Raw genomic sequence first — 20,915 nt, forward strand, 5'->3', positions numbered from 1 at the left:
AAACCACAACGACAGGGTAATAATAATATTATGATTATATGTTAAAATATTATAATATTGTTGATATATTTTTATGTCGTCGTAATATTGTGTAAATTTAACCACGAGCGAGCGTATTCAAGTGAGGATCAAGAGAAATCTGTTCACATATTTTCCTGTACCCACCTACGTATAAATGTACTGGTAATAAATTAGTTATCATTGTAAATTTACGATTTATTTTACTTTTGATTATTATTTTACTATCAGAACTGTTTATGTGATCTCAAACATTGTAATTCGTGTAAATTTAAAAAATAGTAAATTAGCGATTGTGCTACTAAAGCTATAATCAGAGTAGGTAGTCTGAAAAAAATTCCCCCCGAAATAATATATATTATTACCGTTTCTCGAATTTGTTTCGTTCTAGGAATATATTTTAGAGATTTTTTAGGGTATAATTAATGTTTTGAAGTTTCATAAAACATGTTGCTCTCAAATTAGTATAATATATTCATATATTGCACCAAATAAAAACAGAATATACCTATATTAAATTTTAAAAAATGTTCAGAATTTTTATAGTTTTATTTTATTAATCCAATAATTCACTTTTATTTTGAACAGCACGTCACGTTGAAAACATCAATTTTATTATTCAATATATTTTTCTTTGCAGCCATAAACGGGTATGCGTCCTCCAATAATAATAATTATATTTTGTACGAACAGCCAACTACTCCAGCCGCGAAATTCCCGCCGACATAATCCACCACCACCACTGACTATAATAATTCACATAGCGTTGGTGCCACCTACTCCATCTATCAAATGACTACCCCTCACCTAGCTCTTCGTACTAAACACCTCAACCTCTTCCAGTGCACGCTTTATAAGTCCTTCGCCATAATATGTGGTCTACGCATACATAATAATATTATAACACTCGCACTCCCTTTATAATAATATTGTTAGGTATATATTATTATGCTATATTGTAGTGACTCCGCGGGTGAGTCCGTCACGGATGTCGCACCGCTCGTGCGTTACGGACAATAATAATAATAATTATTATTATTATTAATATTATCGTTGTATTCGTCGTTGCCGCCACCGACGCCGCCGAGTACATTTGAAGCATCACGGCGGCGGTGGCGCGCAATTTCGACGGCGGCAGCGTACAATAAACGTGGCGCAACCTCTCGCCCCGCGGCCGAGTCACGTCATTATTATTATTATTACCGTCTGTCGACCGTCGTCGGCCGGTCGTCGCATGTCGTTTCACCGATCCCGTCGGTCGCTGGCCATCATTGCATCACGTTTCCGGTCCGAATCGTTGCTGATGTTCGCCGACAGACGACAAATCGTCCAGATCGCACTACGACAATCGGTCGCCAAATCATCTATATTACATACCGTTGTATGCTATTGCTATTAATACATTAAAATCAGCTTACCACCGCAGTGGGTTACCGTCATCATCGCTCGCGCACCTGGACTTTATTGGGTACCTATATAAATATTATTATAAGTCCTAAGACCTGTACGTTATTTGTACCGTCCGCAGCTCAATCTCCGTGTACGACGTGTGTGGACAATTTTTTAGCCGTTAACATTTAATTTAAATCACTTTATTTGTGTCCGCATCGTCGAATCGATTCCGCGAGAAAAACGACGGCGACGACGTCTTAACTCTTAACGTATTCGTTTCGTTGGAAAAATAATTCAAATACATTTTCATTATTTTTTCAAAAACGTTTTTACCGATTTACTTCACGCCTCCTTTCACCCATCTCTAATATAACAGCAGGTTTCCGCAAGTGTAGTTTAGTGTATACGACACAACGTGATTTAAGCATAACTGTACTTACTTATGGTTAAGTATGTCCACCGAGAATAAAGTCAGTCACATTCACTGTGAGTATTATGAATTATGATATTATTATTATATTTATAAACTTACAACACGATTGCGTAAGTAAAGCTTTTGTGATGTAAAATATTATACTTGCCCAGTACCCACTGTGGATACCCACATAATGTAAAATGGAAGGTAGAACAGCTGATAAAGTTATTAAAATATAAGTTTAGTAACAACTATTATACTGCGTATACTTATCATGGTGGTTCTTTACCAGTGGTAAGCGGAAATCTCAACAATAATACCTAATACAGGCGTAAAGAAAATAGTTTAAAAAATGAAAGTTAGAATATTATTATTACTAAGTTTTTAAAATTATATAGTTCCTAATATAAAAGCCTTCCTTTATTTACAACTCATTATAGCCGCTGTATTTGAAAGGGATTTTTCTTTGAAGTGGTACGTACTACGTGGCCATTTTCAAAACTTAACGGATGACACCGGTACATAAGCAGACACAAACGGCTACGAGAACAATGAAGTATAAAGTTTATACTAGTACATGTGTAGTGGGTACCTTCTGATCTGTTGTCCCCATGGTTGATAAGTACGTGGATAACCACGATAGAAGATGCTATCTCGTATCTACTGGCTTCGCAAACACACAATGTTTTCAGAACAATATCATTGTTGTTATTAGATGTCGGCTTAGATTTGTCCGTCGCTTCGTGACGCCAGAATTATTTTTTTGACGTTTCAATGGTTTTTCGATTAAGTCATAAAACAGGACATGGAACAAGACGTGAGAAAAATTTACAATTTTTATTTTTTAACACTTTACACGCCAGTGTAATTGCTATAAGAACGATTGGGCCATGAATAAATAAATGTTGGCACTGAATTTCGGTGTAATGATCGTGATGGATACTTTTTGTGGTAATTATATAATACTTGTGGTAATTATATAATACTTGTGGTTTTTTTTTTTTTGAAAAACAAATTTTTTTTATATTTTTCAATATTATGTAACTTATTGATTTTTGTTTGTTATGGATTGTACTCAAAGGAGCACTATATAGTGAGAGGAAGAGAACATAATGGTGGCCCATCATTATAAGAGCTAAGTGGAACAATCTGTGCCTTTGTGGTTGTCCACAAGATTTAGGAATCAACTAATTGGATTTGTTAAAAATGAAACGTCTATTTTCTTGTAAAAGTATATAATTATAGGCCTATATTAGAATTAACATATGTTAAATGAATGTATTTTGTCATTATACATTATATTAATTATATACATTCTTATTTGTACTAGACACTTTTTACATAATTAGGTAGATAAGTAGGAATATAATCAACAACAAACATTAATTAATAGTTTCAATGAAGAAGAAATTGATTTTAGGTTTTATTTGTATCACTTTGTAACTCTACGAATTGTTGTTCTTTTCAAAATATGAATTAGTACTTATTTGAACTTATATCGTTATTATTATTTTATAAATTTAATCAAGTTGAACTTTAAACTTTTACGATTAAAATTCTTAGATTTCGTTCTATAAATAACTCTTATTTAGTTGATTGTATTGTATCTCTAATGTTCGTTATACAATAGAATGATTATATAATAGTACCTACTGACAATAACGCATTGGAATATATATTTTTATTTGTTTAGGCTTTTACAGGCTTCTTTAAACTAATTTAGTAACATCACATAGAGTATCATGAAGTAAAGTGATCGCATTTGGTTTTATAAGGAAAAAAAATCTAGTCCTTTTTTGTATAGATGTAGAAACAGCTCAATTGTTTATCATTACTAATTATTTGAACGATAAGTTTTATGTTTGATTTTTCAAACAAAAGCATTTCAATTGAGAAAGCCCACGTAGATTAATAATATATAATAAACAATGTATAATAATTTGTTATTACTAAAATATATATAACAATTTTCTTTTCAAGCAAATATAAGCAATTGTTTTTTTTTCTATTCAATATGAATAATTGATTTTTAAAGAAAAGAAGTTTTAGTTTAAATTAAATTTGTTGTATAATATAATAATACATTTAAAATTAATTTACTAAAATTATTTCGATGTTTTATCTTTTTAATAATCAGACTATGTTATTTGGTATTGGCTCTCAATAGCGTAGGTACTGTCATTTTCAAATACACAATTATGGGTGTTTTCAAAAGTTTTGAAATATACATTATTAGTATTTTACGGTACGATAATCAATTCACGGTGATTTGTCCATTTGGGGACGTTGTGAGTGTTGTGACTATTGCTAAATTTGTTGATTTAGGGCGCAGACATGATGGCTGATTTGTGTTTTGTTACCAGCTGTTCTAAAAATAAACATGTCGGTGAATAATATTATAACACTTAACAATTCTCTATTATAGGTAATATCGAGGGAATGTTTTACTGTTCGTAAGCAATTAGTAATTTTTGACCTTTTAACATACATTTTAACAGAACAATAATTATTTTTGAATGGCGGTTGAGTATGATGTCAATTTTAATCATATTTGAAAATGAAAAAAACATTTTGGATTTTATTAGAAAAACAATTCATAACAGCAATTTAAATAAATGTAATTAATACAACTATCGAACAATTTAAATATTAATGTAATTATGACTTAAAAAAATTATATTATTTATTCATATTTAATATAATGCATTGAAGTAAATGTACAAACTTAAATTATTAAGTCTTTATATAAGCACCTAAAGTTTCTTAACTGTATGAAGTTAAAAGTCTATATATTTTTTTTTTAACAAAACAATTATAGTTTTCCCATTTAATTGAAAAATAATTAGATAGGGTACTAGAGTAGGTGTAGCTCAAATACATTTTGTTTTATATTAATTGAATTTAATATTTGTTCAATAAATCTTTATTTATAAATTATAAGATAACTGTTTTGAAAGGAACATTTTCAGTTGTGGACTTGTCAAAACTATATCATATTACATTTTTACTCGTAGAAAAGAGTTTTTGAATTAAGTTTAAGTTTGTAAATAATATTCTGTATATTTTATTAATGCTATACCATATTTTACTTAATGTTTAGGGTGGATACTTTTTCATTTCAATTAATTGTAAAAATGTTGTATGCTACAATCTGAATTTATTATTTATAAAATTATAAACAATTATTTGTTAAAGTCATGAATTGCAAATATTATTTATTACATTATTTGAATTATGTTAAATTAATATTTTTTGTAAGAATCGTATAAAAATTGTATGTATGAATATTGATTTAATATAACAACATAAGCATATGTTAAATTAATGCAAATGAGGTCGAATTGTATTAATTTATTTTTAATATAAAAAATTAAAAATTGTAAGAACTTAAGTTAGGATATACGATGTTGTACACGCTGAACGCGTCGAGTTGTAGTGGTGTAGTGGTGTACCGAATAACAAAACATTATTTTGGCTCAAAAAACTATCATAATATAATAGCGGACATTAATGTGTGTTAAATTTTCTGAGAATGAAGGCCAAAACGAGTTGCGACTTTAGCAATAGCAATAATAATAATAATTTTTCTGTAAAATAGTGCCTACGTCTTACGATTGCTTTACCAATCTTACTTTATATACTATATACACGATGTATTATCATAATATTATAACATGAATAACGAGTAAAAATTATCAAAAGAAAGTATGATATTTTATTCCATCAATACGCTAGCTTAGTACTTCGAAATGTCATATTTACTCGTTGTTTAAAAAATTATAATATTCAGATAATACTTTATATCGTGTAGAGTATACATTGAACCATCATTGGAAAAAAAAACACATATAGGTTATTAGTTAATAGGTTAAGTCATAGGTATGATAACATTATGTTTGAATCATTGAAAAAAAATTGTAATCCTCTGGTTTATATCGGCTCCGTGGATGTTGAGTAGATCTGTTTAGATGCTACAACAGTGGACTAGTGTTGCAGAAACCAGAGATCTTCGACGACGCTTGGGACGTAAAATTGTGGAAAGCTAGTGTGAAGGCGGTACCAGCTTAGCGTAACGAGTGTTTGAGGTGTTTCTATTAATAAATTATAAAATTGGGAAAAACAGATCTGGAGTTGGACTTATACGGGCCTTCGACGTCACTGGGGTCAACCTCAGAGGCATTGGGCAAGTATATACGGACAAAAAGGTGACTGTGGTATTAACGGACGTGGAAAACTGAGCTGACGTCCACGTCGAAGTAGAAGTCATCCTCGGTAAAAGATAGCGTACCTGTAAGGGGAGTGTCGAAACTCACGGGTGAGTGATGGTGGATTTGCTGCAAAAAAGCGTGTCTTATTGGTGGAAACACTATTTTTCGGGTGCAGTGATGTTTGGAACCATGCTCGAGCTTGACCGTAAATGGGAAGAAGGGGTAGGGGTGTGATAGTGTGAAAATCACGTATCGGACAAGAGTTTCATTTATTTGGACGAATGACTCAATATTTATCTGAGTAGAGTATATTACTACATAATTTGGGCTAGTTAACCAATGGTTTGGATTAATGTATCTTTAAATTTTGTTGCATAAACGCACATACTAAGTGTTAACGTTGGATAAAATAAGAACCACTGCAGTACATGTAAAGAGAAAAGCAATTGTAGACTTAAATTCAAAGTAGGTAAAATTATACCCTCAACTTTAATCGTGAAATCTGGTGATGAAATTATTTATTTCGATAAGAATATTTAATAAAAACATAATAAATGAAAGAAATGGAAACAATCAGACTTAAGAATATATTTTCATCTATTAGGCAATGCTTTTTTTTTTTTTAATGTAATTTTTAATCAAAAATCTAAACATTAAACAGCTTTATGATATTTAAAAATATTTAAAAAAAATAATGTTTTGTTTATCAAGAAATCTTAGATTGATCATGTGGTTCTAAAACTGGAAATGAAATATATAAGACATATTAGACATCCATATAACTTTCAGCCAAACAATTGATGTATAATAAGCTCTTATATATATATATATACATAAACTTTCCCAATCGATATAATTGACAGACTATGTGTCCATATAAAATATAAATGTCGCCCAAACAATATGTGATTCGGGTGAATGGTGATTCAACTAAATGAAAACCGCCTAGGACGAACCCATGTAGTGGTATTCAAAATTTTTGGCATGGCACCTGCCAGTCGGTCACGGTCATTTAGCGCTATAACCTATCGTCCAACGCTTGTTACATGTACAACGTACATAAAATAGGTGTTGCATAAACGGATGTCATTCGTCTGGGCGAATGACCCATAGTTTACCTGAATAGAGCATATTATAACCATTTGGGCATATTTATATTTATCTATGTTGTATATATAATATAATAGTAAGTCTACAGCTTAGAAATTATTATTTTATAATAATAAATACGTAATTGTACGTATTATAACATGTAAGTATAATATATCACTTGTATTATGCATAAATAAATTTTTTTATAATCTTGATTGCATAGATGTGTGATCGATTTTGATGGTAAAAAGATTTATTTAAGTCTAATAGTTTGCATAAATGTTATTTTTGCATAATTGTTATTAGGTATTATAATTATTAAGCTATATTTTTTATACTAAAAAAAGTCTAATAGTATATTTGTTAATTTGTTTTAAACAAATAAAATAACATATAGATTTTTTTTTTGACTAAATTAATTTAAAACTTGATAATTTTTTTAAATATTAATTTTTAAACGATACGAATATATTTAGTTACCATCCATATATTTTCATAATTTTTTTCCTATGTATAACTATTATCACTTTGTTGATATTTCTATTAAATTCACTATATAAAATCATCCCAACGATGTATTACATATAAGTACTAATGTACTAAGAGACTGTGTAAATTTTGTCCAACTAATATGTATAAATTTGCATAAACGTTATGAAATTTGGGTTATTCAATCGAATGAAAGTCGCTCGCATAAACGACATCAAGCTATTATGTCTTTCTCCCCATTTTGTCCACCTTTCTTGTTAAATTTATGTTAATATAGGTTTTGAGATTATACTTCACCGTCTAGTAGATCATTTCAGACTTCAGTAATTAATGTGTTTCTTCTAACAATATGTTCATTGTTGCTTCTCATGAAACAATGAAATCATTATTAATTTATACTTCATGTATTAAAAAAAAATAATAATAATTACGTATATTGCATGTTCTATATTATGTTTGTTTTGAGTGAAACAGAGGTTTATAAATTAGAAAAAATACGCTGTTTCAATAAAAATTGGCTTCAAGCACTCAAAGCACATTATTATTTTTATCTTTTCATGCCAGTTTTTTGTAAGACGACTAGACGAGTCCTTCAATATACGGACTTAACTTCATTGATCACATATTGTATGAATACAGCAAAATATAGCATTGCTGCACTACAAGTTTAAACTTTAAACCTAAATTACAACAGTTGGCAGTTGCTATTCAAAAGGATTCGAAGGAGGAAATCATTAATTTAACCTGAATTACGTCTCATTAGGAAATAAAAAAGTGAATTTTTCATTTCAGAAATCTAAAAAAAAACAAGAATGATATAAGTAGATTTATAGTATTTGTGTACTTGTGTAATATCATTCTTTAGTAAAATACTGTTTAAAAAAAATTTTCTTTTTCTTTTAAAGAAAACTAGGATAGAAATATTGTTTTTAAATTATATATTGGACACTAAAGCATAATAACCTGTATAGACTTTTTAAAGTGATTTTACATTGAGAGTTAGTTTTTATATTTTTAAATTCAAAATCATACTCGTATACCTATTCGTACTGTTGATACTTCAATTTTAATATTTGTGGTATAACATATGCGAGTAGAAATATTAGTGTTAATATAACTCCAGTCTCCAGTAACATTGTTGATAGTGATATTTTAAAATTGTATCTAACGACATAATAATTTAATTTAAATGATAATAAAAAAAAATATCATGGTTTGTATCACTGGATGTCCCAGGGACATTTTCCTCGTGTGTTTCATGTTATAAGATGTATGTGCACCTAATGTGGCTATCTGTTAGGAGGGAAGGTAATTCAACATAATCTGAATTACAAGCTTATTAGAAACGTTATACTAGTTGTTAGCTGGAGTTTTATAGACTGCCTAGGCCAAAATAACTAATAGATGCCTAGTAATGTGTCTAGTAGGTAGTGTATGTCTTTACCAAGTATTTATATTGGACATTTTTAGACACAAAATAATTTCTTAAATGTCTTAACTATTTGTGCCATTTGTGAACATTTGATATTTTTGAATTTTTAGTTTTTATAGTTTATTTTGATCAATTTTAAAAGTTGACTTAATTTAAACTAATTAAACAACATTGAAATCGTAATTCAATGTTGAAACGTTTTACTACAAATCGATTAATTCAAATGGTCTTATATAAAAATAAAATAACCCTTAAAATTATTTATTGTTACACAATTTAGGTGTAAACATGAGCATTCATTTTCTAATTGCGTTTATTGTATATCTTTAAGTCTTGGTAGTCCTGTTATAGTGGGTTAACTTCATATCGCCCGTCTTTCAATTAAAAAATGTACCTAATATTACGCTACCGCTTTGTTGTATATAATTGTAATGATATTTCATCTTTCACGAAAGTGATATTTATGAAATTGGAAATTTCAAACATCTCAATAAATAGTATAATAAATTCAAATTCGTTTGAACGTTTATTATAGAAGCCTTTTTATACTTAATGGTTAAATAATATTTCATTTTAGGTATTAATAATATTAATTATTCGATGTTTTTGCACAAAAAGAGTTGAGCCCACAAAATCAAGAAAATACTATTAGTAATACAATATTGTTTTTGAAAGCCATAAATCCAGGTTATATAGGTAGATATTCAAGTGCGGTTGCCTGTTTGTCGTTAAATCTAAGTGGGTGTGGTGGCATGCACCCCATAGTTCATTTGGGTATTTATTTTAAAAAAGGTCACGTGGAAAATCGGTAAATATCTTGGGTCGCATGTACTAACAGAAAGGTTGAGAACTGATGAGCTTAATGGTATAATGGTATAGTTAAACTCAAAACAAAATTATACACGACATAAACAGATAAATATAGGTGCTTGTCTAATGATGTACGGAGGCATATTACATATAGTATTTTATTTATATTATAAATTTATAACATTTGAAAAGTCAGCCAGTAAATATAGTATCAATTAAGAAAAGCACTAATTACAAACAAAATTCAAAATTTGTTGTGTTGAATTCATTGTGTAGATATATATTAATTATACTTACATGATAGCATTTTAGCCATTTTCAGCTTCAGTCGTACAGGTTTAAAAGTCCTTATCGATTGAAAGAGCCTAATCGGCTCGCATTGGGGTGGATAAATTAAATACAATTATGTATGGTTTTTAAAAAATATAATTTATTACGTGTGAGATTAAATTCGAATAATATTAAGCAATGGAAGTTTAATAATAATAATGAATCGTTAAAGATTTTTGGAGCGATATGTAGAAATAGTAAGTGTTGGCTGACCACGTTTTGATAAACTTCGTAGGTAGTGGGAGGGAGGGTGATAATTGCTTCTCGAATTTGATTGGTCCGTGGGGCTGGTTATTTTCGGAATCGTCGTGGAGTACTCGTATAGATATAACACGGTGTCACCTCAGTCACAATTTAATCATTTGTAGTCGATTCATGACCCAGGAACAATCGAAACGCAGATCCACGGACTGTTCTATGATTCTATATTATAGTATATTGAAATCTATTATTTCATACGTCTTCGTAACTCATTGGCAGGATATAGTAGGCGAAGGTAACAGCGTTTCCGGTGCTGAAAGTCCGCAGATTTACTCAAAAGTCATCAAGATAGAAAAGACAATATGGCGTGACTGTGAATAACGAAAAATCTACATTTATTGGCGCTGGGTTATTGGGTTAATAACTTTGTGTTGTAATAATGTCATTATTGCGCACAATATAATGATTACACAAAACGAATGAGTATATATTGTGTAATAAAGTATAGAGTGCCTATTCTCAAACTTAAAATAACTTATGGAATATAATTTTTGTAACGACACTGACGATGACGTCCCGTGCATAAGATGCATAACGCGTTGTGAGTTTTAAATGAGCCACCTGGAAAAGTCTTGCCACTATAACTCTTTTATTCACTTTTCTCGCGTAGGCGTGTAACTGTCAATTTTTTCCGTGTCTATTTGTTCTTCAAAAGTGACTTGGCTGCAGACGGTTTCATTTAAATCTACTATTCTTCTTGGTCATGACGCTATATTATAAGGAGTACGTATTGTTATCTTTTAATATTATCCAAATAATTTGATTTTGTATGAGTATAAAATTATATTGCAATGTAGATGATTTGAATTATTTTTGTCTCTACATATATGAACAGTTTGTTAAACAAAACATTTATTCATATAAAGATATAACAATACGAGTTATATGTGCAACAAATAGGGGTCGATAGGTCGTATTTTTGGTACAGGGAAAGGTTTTAAGGGCCCACCAAAATTAAAAAATGTGCTTTGTTCGCTCATATTGCTTATTAAATTTAACAACTTTATTACCAAATTACATTTTATTAAAATCATATATCTCATTATTAGTAGTGGCGGATTAACCTTCTCAGCGCCCATAGGCACGCTCAGTGTTTACCACCCCCCTTTTTTAATACTATCCAAAAATTGTAATTTGAATACGCTGAAAGGAATAGTGATATAGCCGTCCCGTGAGTGAGAAATAGTTCAAAGGTAGGTACTATGGTTGAATAATTATTAATATACACTTTAGTTCAAATATTATATTACCTATATAATATAAATCTTACAAGTTGCAATCGATAATTTCATCAAACGTCGAACATTCAAACGTTTCCGCTGATAATTTTATTTATATTTACTCGCGGAATCATCAACGTCGATCAGTTTATATTAAATCGATATTAATTTAAAATGCCTTATTTTTATTTGGCGGCTGCGTATTTCTCATGATACATATTGGGTAATTAATGCAAGTTATAACAAGAAACAAGTAGCCATTCATTTCTTCAGATACCAAAAATTATGAGTACCCCATTTGAATGCCATTATATTTTTCTTTTTTTCGTTCGTATAAATAAAATAACACGAAACAATAAATTTGCCGCCCCCTACAAATTGCCTCCCTAGGCTTGAGCCTCACGAGCCTAATGGGTAATCCGCCACTGATTATTAGTTATTATTTTTAATTGTAATTAAATATTTTATTTTAGAAACCACTTCATCAATTATTATTTGATCGGACTCAGTTCCGATCAACAATTTTTTTGTTGATAAATTAGACTACAAGAGCATACAACTTTTTAAAACGTCTTGAGATAAGATACTTAAGATGATTTTATATATTTTAATTTTAAAAGTGGCCAGCTTTTAAAACTTTGGAAAGGGATTCGATTGGTTTTTATAAAACCTTTACTGACTGTGAGATTGTATGATGTCTGTTTTAAGAGTATATATGGATAACAAAAAATGTTGTTTTTTTAGAATACAATGAGTAATATCGATAAAACCGTTCATTCTGAAGAAAATATTATCAATGAACCGGCACCAGCACCAGCAGTTGCAAATCCAGTTGCTGAATGTGAAATGGACGCATTGCTGCTCGGAAGAATCGGGGTAAGTAGAATTAATTTTATTAGGAATAAATTAGGTAACAATGCTGAAGAATGATATAAGACCTATATAGGATATAACCTAACCTATGGTGATTTATATATATATATATATATATATTATGTAGACCTCTAAACAAATTAGCATACAGCAACAACTACTCCATATTATCCCTTACTAAAAGGAAAATATTGATGATATTATAATTTGTTGATTATATTTTTGTATAATGGATAACAAAAATATAGATACAGTGAAACCTTTAAATACCGGACATTCTTGGTCGCTTAAACGTCGTCCGCTATTTGGAAGTGTCCGCTATTAAGAGGGGAAATACAGTGAGTACACATTTCACCGTTCCCAAAATTCCGTCCGTTATTTGGAGATGTCCGCTATTGAGAGGTGTCCGTTAAAGGAGGTTTCACTGTATTAAAAAAATATCAATTATACGAATTTTGAGTAAAAAAAAGAATGTCAACAATTGTTATTGTTTTTGATTTATTAATGTACTTATGAAACTTACGTAGGTAGCTCTGGTGTAATGTGAAAGTAGTTATGGAGCTTTTCTTGAAACACAAAAAAAAAAAAAGTCTTGATAAATACTCTTCCTACCATTTTTAATCCAAGAATTTTCTCTCAGTTGCAACTTATAACATTTAGTGCTAAATATGGTTAGTATATTTATTTTTAAAACAACTTAGATGAATTTAAAAAGGATATTTTAAGTTAGGTCTTTAGTTCAATCCTGCGTTATTTACAAACTATACTCGGCTAGTTTTGTGCAATAAGTAAAGGTAGGCTTAAAATTGTAGACGCGTGTTATGGTTATTGTCTTGGGAAATTCCGTTATTGCCTGGATATAACTTTTAAAGAAATTTAATTATCTCTTCAAATACTTGAAGTGATTTACAACTCCCTATAGAATTTTACTAGAGTTATTCTTTCTAGAAATTGATCATTATACATTTTATCCGTATAGCGTTAATCATTTCATATAATTTTAAACAGATACGTTACGTCTATACTAACTATATTTCTATGCGTTTTATGTGTTTGAAAGAACATGCATTTTGGAAAATACTTGTTGAAGGTTAACCATTTAGTTTCCTTGAAGTTAACAATTTAACATTTGATAATACTTATTTCGTACTTTGAGCCATTTTTCTAAATTAGTGAATAATATTATTGCATATTATTTTCTGAATGTTTCATATAGATAAACATAATATCTTTACAAAAAAATTGTAGGTACTTACTTAACTCAAAACTTTTATGAATGTTGAATGATCATTTTATTTTGATATATTTCTAATTAAATATATTGATACTTATAACTCATAAGCCATCTGTTTTTGGTGAAATAGTTTTATACTTTATGCATCTATAACAAAAATATTTTATAATTTTAACAAAACTTTCAACTTACATGCAACACCATTAACAAATATGCGATATGCATATAAATTATTTTGTAAGATAGTATTATACATTTGTATAATCATATAGCATTAATATATAAAACTGATTAGTGATTAATTAAATTCAAACTTTCAAATTCAAACTAACATGCATTTTAGTTTATACATAATATAATATCAATTAAAAAAAAAATATATATTTTTTTTTGTTTCCTGTACTGTACAGAAAACGTCATAATTGTATATTATTTTTATTTTGAAAAATAAGTTGATTGATATACCTATCTACTAATTATTACATTCATAAGGTATTTGATGACACATACTTAAGTACATACAATACAATTTACAAATTATGAGACAAGGAAAACTGTTTTGATTTTCAATTTGTACAAAAACTAACAATAATGTGGGTTTTAATGAAGAAAAAAATATGGCTTCCTTCAAACTATTTCAGAAATCTTTACCACTGAAGAATTGGTGTTTCTAATTATAAACTCATTTCTAGCTCAAATGTTAGTTTAAACAAAATCACTTGGTAGTATTTTGACGTGGGCATATTACATAAAATGTATCAATTTTAATATGTGATTGAATTATTGGTTTTCGTTCTATTTTTACATCATCATAGTTGATTTTAAATGAAGTGTTATACAATATAAGTTATAACAGTTACATGTCTTTTAAACGTGTTGTTTTTTGGTATAAAATCGGTCAGTTATATAATATATGTGAGTGTTGTTAGCAATTTTCTTTTTTACAAAATTCATAAAAATATATTTAAATATGATATGCTACATAATTAGAATTTTTATGAGAAACGAGAATAAATTTATAATATAGTATCTATATATGTTAGTCCAAACATTTAATTTTATTGTTGTTTTATTTTAAGCAATATTTTGTAATTTAATGTATCCATAAGATTTGTATAATATATCTCAACTAAAGCGAAACAGGAAACGATTGCAGTATAAATTAATTATAACCATTGTACGTAAATACAACTTGTGTCATATAAAAATATTTTATGCGTCAATTGAAATTCATTTCATTTTACTACGAGTCGACGCACTTATTATTTGTTTGCCATAGTAAATTATTATTATTTTAGGTTTTTAGAACTTTCCACCTTAAATCCGCACTATTGTAATTTTCAGATTTTCGCCATTATTTACACTTATGTAATATGAAAAATAATATCATGTTTTTACCTATAAAGAAAGTGTCTTCATTTGTATGTTGATTCAGTGAGTCAGTCACAAAAATGTTAGCTCCTAAAGGTCTCAATATTATAGGCTTAAATTTTAAATGTCCTAAACTATTTTAGCTTAATATATGTTTAACATTTAAAAATCCAAGGAAGCTAGGAATTATACAAGGCCAAGAAATACTAGTTAAATTAAATTAAAAAAAAAAAAATTAATAAACATGTAAAAATATACAGCAAGCAGCTTGACTTGGTTTGAGACAGTCATGAGTGCTCAAATAATTATATCAACTTATAATTTCACATTGCAGATGCCAAACATGTGGTTTGTGGATAACTGATAAGTGTCTGTAAACAGTATAAAAAAATAAGGAAATACTCGTACTCTGAAAAATCATCTTTGGATAATATTTTATTTTTCCAAAGGTTAGGTTAGGTTAGTTAACTTAAGCTACTCATAAAGTTTATAATTTGTATATTTATCCGTAATTTACTAATGACTTCACTTAAACTTCACTAAAACTAAAAAAGTTTGATATCATAAAGATAAATTACTGATAAATATACAAATTATAAGCTTTACGAGTACGTACGACTTCAAATAGCTTTATTACGCCATAGTATTTTTTTATCCTTAACTTGCCGATTAGATAGATTGGATAATCGAAAATTGATATTAGACGTATATATTTATGATATTAATACGTATTATGTGAATTAATTTCTTCGACGAATATATTATTTGTAGACAAATAAAAAATACATTTAATAATATTACCTTTTAATATGTTTATTGTATCTAGTATCGTATACTACATATAACGTTGTAATCGGTTAAAATTACAATTTAAAACCCTATTTATTTTAAGTTGAAACCTCAGTCAACAAAATTCATATAGGACATATATCGCTAATTCACCAACATCTGGTGAAGAAGAAAGACCCCCCTCCCCCCCTATGTTACAGCATGTGGTACTCCTCTCTCAATCAAACACATCATAACTGAATGCCTCTCATACGAAACGGATAGACGGGAAGCAGGCATCCCAAACATCTTGTTAGAAGGACTCCACCCACACAACATAAGACTAATAATAATCTTTATTACTAAGTCCAACCTTATCAATAGTATTTAATATGCAACTTATATAACATGTAAATAATTTAAAGTTAAACCCATAGTTGCCAATGGCCATAGTTGCCGAGGCTGAATTCAAATAAAAAAATAAAAAAATAAAAGTTTAAACATTGAGATATACTCATGCAAAGATAGCGTTAGAAAGATGCAATTAAAATATTAAATATACATTACTTTGATTTTAATCAAACAAATAATAGTTATATTGGTGCTGTATAGACAAAGTTTATAATATAGTAGGTACTATTTGTCATATCTTAATGAACTAAAAAAACAATATATAATATAAATACAATGTTAGTACCACAATATGAAGGTATTCATAATATGTGTAAATATTTTATAGTGAAATAGTATTTTATATTAATTGTACCTATCACAGATATATATTTTACAATCATAAATTTGACTTTAGTTTTAGTCGCCTTAAAATTGAAAATGATGGTAAAATAGCTTTAGAGGATTGAAAAAAATAGTGGTCTATCGAGTAGAGTCAAAGAAGAGAATAAAAATGCCTCGATTTTACAGCTTTAAACTTTCGCAATAACGATAATAATTGTTCTTTAATAATACTTTATAATTTTACAGAAAATTCCATAAGTATAAGCTAAGAACTTTTATATATCCATACATATTTACAGACTAAAGTTTTGATGCTTACGGATAATTCTGCATAGACGTGGCCAGCAGATATAGTCCTGGTATTAATGAAAATTGTTCAAAGCTAGTTACAGATGCTAAAACTATAGCAGTTTTTAGTAAGTAGTTATATTTAATGTGTATGTACTCGTTGTATATTGATGATTGGTTTTAGCAGCAATATAATGTTTTAAGACCGTTATTGTATTGCAGTGGTGGATTTAAGGGCACAATATTAGAATATACTGTGTAGATAAAATGACGAGAGGTACTTCGTTTCCTCGTGGAGGGCTTTGAATTATATTAATTCATTAAACCTCTAAAAATGACGTGGAACTTCCTTCAGTAAAATCAGTAAGTGAGATAAAAGAACAGACAACTGATTGGAAAACCAAATCCGTGATTTACCATGATTTCCGGTGCGTGGATTCGCATAAAAAGCGCACTTCTGCAAATTAGCATTTCATAAAACAAAAATAGAAATCTACGTTTCAGAATCTAAAAAAGCAAAAAGATATTCTTTTTGGCCCGGGAATTAAAATAATCAAATATATATTATATTATATAATAATGTTATGTACTTATTTTTATTTAACCATGAGATTATTTGTTTTTTTTTAGTAATTATACTGAAAACATAAAAACAGTGAGTCACTTTTTTGTCTGGAGTGTACATTGTCATTAAAAATTAACAGTAATGAATAATATGTTACATTTATATTTAATATCAAATTATTTCTTACAAAAACGATTCTGAGCCGGGTTGACTTGGACAAATCAGTTTATTTCTTACGATTGTTATAATTTAACTGTATTTAGTAATTTATTATTCTATTTGAAGTAATCTTTGTAAAAAATATCGCATATTTTATGTAATAATTGTTGGATATAAGATGAGCGATGACACAAGAAGTATCAAAGATGACCAACAAAAAACATTCTTTAGTGACCTAAAAATGTAAAAAATGTATGAAATATCGTCAATATCAATTAATATTTAATATTGTATAGTTATTAATCAATAATTTTGTTTATAAGATTTATACGATGCAATTTATAAATAATATGATATTCGATAAGTGTGTATATTGGCGTATGTTTCTAAAAGCATGTGTAATATGACACGCAAGCAGTTGTATGCAGTAAATCTAATCACAAATAATAATGATAACAAAACAAATATTTAAAAAAATGTAGACTTGTCTTTGAAGTTGACATTTTAAGGAAATATTACATATTTTGTTCATAAATAAAAACTTATACAAAAATATTACCTATATGTATAATATAAAAATTATCTTGGAAGTATAAAAGAGTATATAATATTCTAAAACTATGGAGTATGAATCAGATTTGTATATGATTCGAGGATTTTTTTTAAAACAATACTCTAATGTATCATAATATATTATGTAAGTTATATATATACGTAGTATATACGTATAATATAATATACCTTATGTTATATAGTATGTATCAGTGGCGTACGCAGGATTTTACATTGGGGGGGGGGGGGGCTTGAAAATGGATTTACCTAGTGATATCCTTGAATTAGAAACACCCTTTTAGGTATGTAAATATTTTTTTTACCTCTGATTTATTAGATCATATATGTTGTGAAACATAAATATGGTGTACAGAACAACTCTAATACCTCCTTAAAAATTAATAATGAAGATTTACAAAAATATAAGTATAAATAAGACTAGTATTCTTATAATTATGAATTTGGTAATACATCTAATATTAGAAATTATTAGTCTCCGGTATAAGGTTATGATTTAATAAAAACTACAATGACTGTAAATAGTGTAAATATATTTTAAACTTATTAGACTGGACTATATGTATTTTATTGCCCATTTTGTTGTTTAAACATTTTTATTTAGTCCAATCTAATAAATGTAATCGCTTAGGTGACGTTTTTGAAAATTGTTGTAGAACTTCCAAAATTACATAGATAACTGATAAGTATAATAACGAAAGTCGAAAAATTATCGGAAATCGGAATGTTGGCTATTTTTATAGATTGACGTTGTTCGGATTGTTGGTAACATAGTACGTTCGGTTGTAATCATAGATTATAGATATCTACATATCTATGGATTGTGGTCGTCATCACAATTAAAGATATTAATTATAGTAATAATATACAATATACTAATATATGGTATCTTAGTCCGTGGTTGTAATAAATGGGGAAATACACACTTAGATATGTACTATATTAAATCGTCGGTAGATTTAAAAATAAAAATAATAATAATACAATAATACGGGCAATGGGGGGGGGGGGCTTCAGCCCGTTAGCCCCCCCCCCTTGCGTACACCACTGGTATGTATAATATAACATTATATTTAGTACATTTTAACTTTTAAGCATAAAATATGATTTTTGATTAATGAAATATTTTATTTGAATATAAATCGAATAGAAATTGAAAATTTCATATGTTTAAAGGCTCAAAATTAGATATTTTAGAATTTATATCTTGTTATAGAAAATTATAATTTAAATACTAAGTGTATAGTACGATTTTAAAATCTGATGATTATTTGAAAAATAAAATCGATTTTGTCAAGATCAGATATTGCGTTAATATTCCGGTTTTCTGTGATTCTTTTTTTAATTTTCGGAATAGACTTCTATTGATACAACTATGTATCAAATAGATTACATTTTTTACCAATATACAACTTTTTATCACAACAGTTTTTGCTCCAAAAAGCGATGATATAGATAAACAAAAACTCACCCATACATCGTTGTAAAATTAATAGATTCATCACTCCATTCAGAATTTTAAGAATTTAGATATTAGAAATTTAAACGATAAAATATTTTACATTGGGAATTAGTTTGAAATTAAAAAAATAACTAGGTTGGAAATAGATAATATTTTGTTAAAAATAACGAAAAAAGTTCAGTTTTGTCGAGCAAAGTGCTTTACAGGTGTAATTTGTTATTAATAATTATATTTAGGTCTAATTTATTTTGAAAATGTTTTCGAAGAAAATCTGTATTCGGCAATACAGACAGAATAAACTAGACGAGGCTATATTCGAACTTAGTTTATAAGCTATTAACTGATTTGTTACCTAGGTTATATTTTATAATGTAGATTTTTGTTGAATATTTTTAAGATAAATGCATTTTATAGAACATTTTAAAATTAATACTTATTTGATTGAAAAATATGTCAATCTTATTTACACGTGATGAAATATACTTTTTTCTAAAACAAAGATTTTATATTACTGATCGAAAATCAGAAAATTGGTAAGGTCTAGTGGTCATCATAAATCTTAGTGTTTACGTTTTCAATCCATCAATGGCTTAAGTATTAAATAAGAGCTATAAAAGTGCAGTAAAAATGTAACATATAGTATTGAATATATGGTTCAACTAGAATACCAGAAAAAAATAGAGTGATGCGCAATAAATTCGTTTTACGGCTCTTGATTTTAACGCCTATCATAGTAATAGTATATTGTTTTTTTCGAAGGAAGATTTTTTTCGTTTGTATTGTTTTAAAGAAACGTAAGAACTTTGCTTCACGGTAGTTAATTATGTTCAACAAAAAGCAATACAATGTTCGGTCAGTACCCTTGAGGGTATTCTTATACTCTACAATTCATTCCTTCTCAAATATTCTAGTTAGAAGTAATAAAAAAAATTTGTTTCGATCTATTTTTTAACCAATAAAAGGTTACACAGGAGCCTTTAATTTGTAAATACGATAAGTGTTGTTAACTTGCATTTGGATTAACTACATTTTTTGTTTTACTTGATGTCTCTGGTAGTCAAAAAAATGAAGTGGAAATATGTATAAAACGATTTTTTTTTTTTGTATATTAATAATATAATCTGATTATATAAATTTATTTTTTAATTTTTTTCAAACCAAAATAATTACTAGAAATATATTTCAAAAAAAAATTTTAAATTAAAAAAAGCAGGTAAGTGGGT

At 28.2% G+C, this 20,915-nt stretch overlaps 1 protein-coding gene across 1 annotated transcript in view; it reads left to right on the forward strand.

The window, feature by feature from the left end:
• Window positions 1-1,271: 1,271 nt before the first annotated feature.
• Window positions 1,272-20,915, forward strand: part of LOC107165282 (prolyl endopeptidase FAP-like) — a 277,903-nt gene continuing 258,259 nt past the window's right edge. Inside the window, exons 1-2 of the mRNA XM_089219077.1 lie at window positions 1,272-1,896; window positions 12,412-12,543. Coding sequence (XP_089075203.1) covers window positions 12,418-12,543 — 126 coding nt within the window. The 5' untranslated portion in view covers window positions 1,272-1,896; window positions 12,412-12,417. The remainder of the gene's footprint in view (window positions 1,897-12,411; window positions 12,544-20,915) is intronic.

This window comes from Diuraphis noxia, unplaced genomic scaffold (assembly GCF_037042655.1).
Source record: "Diuraphis noxia isolate RWA-SAM2 unplaced genomic scaffold, SU_Dnox_SAM2 contig0002, whole genome shotgun sequence".
Taxonomy (NCBI): Eukaryota; Metazoa; Arthropoda; class Insecta; order Hemiptera; family Aphididae; genus Diuraphis; species Diuraphis noxia.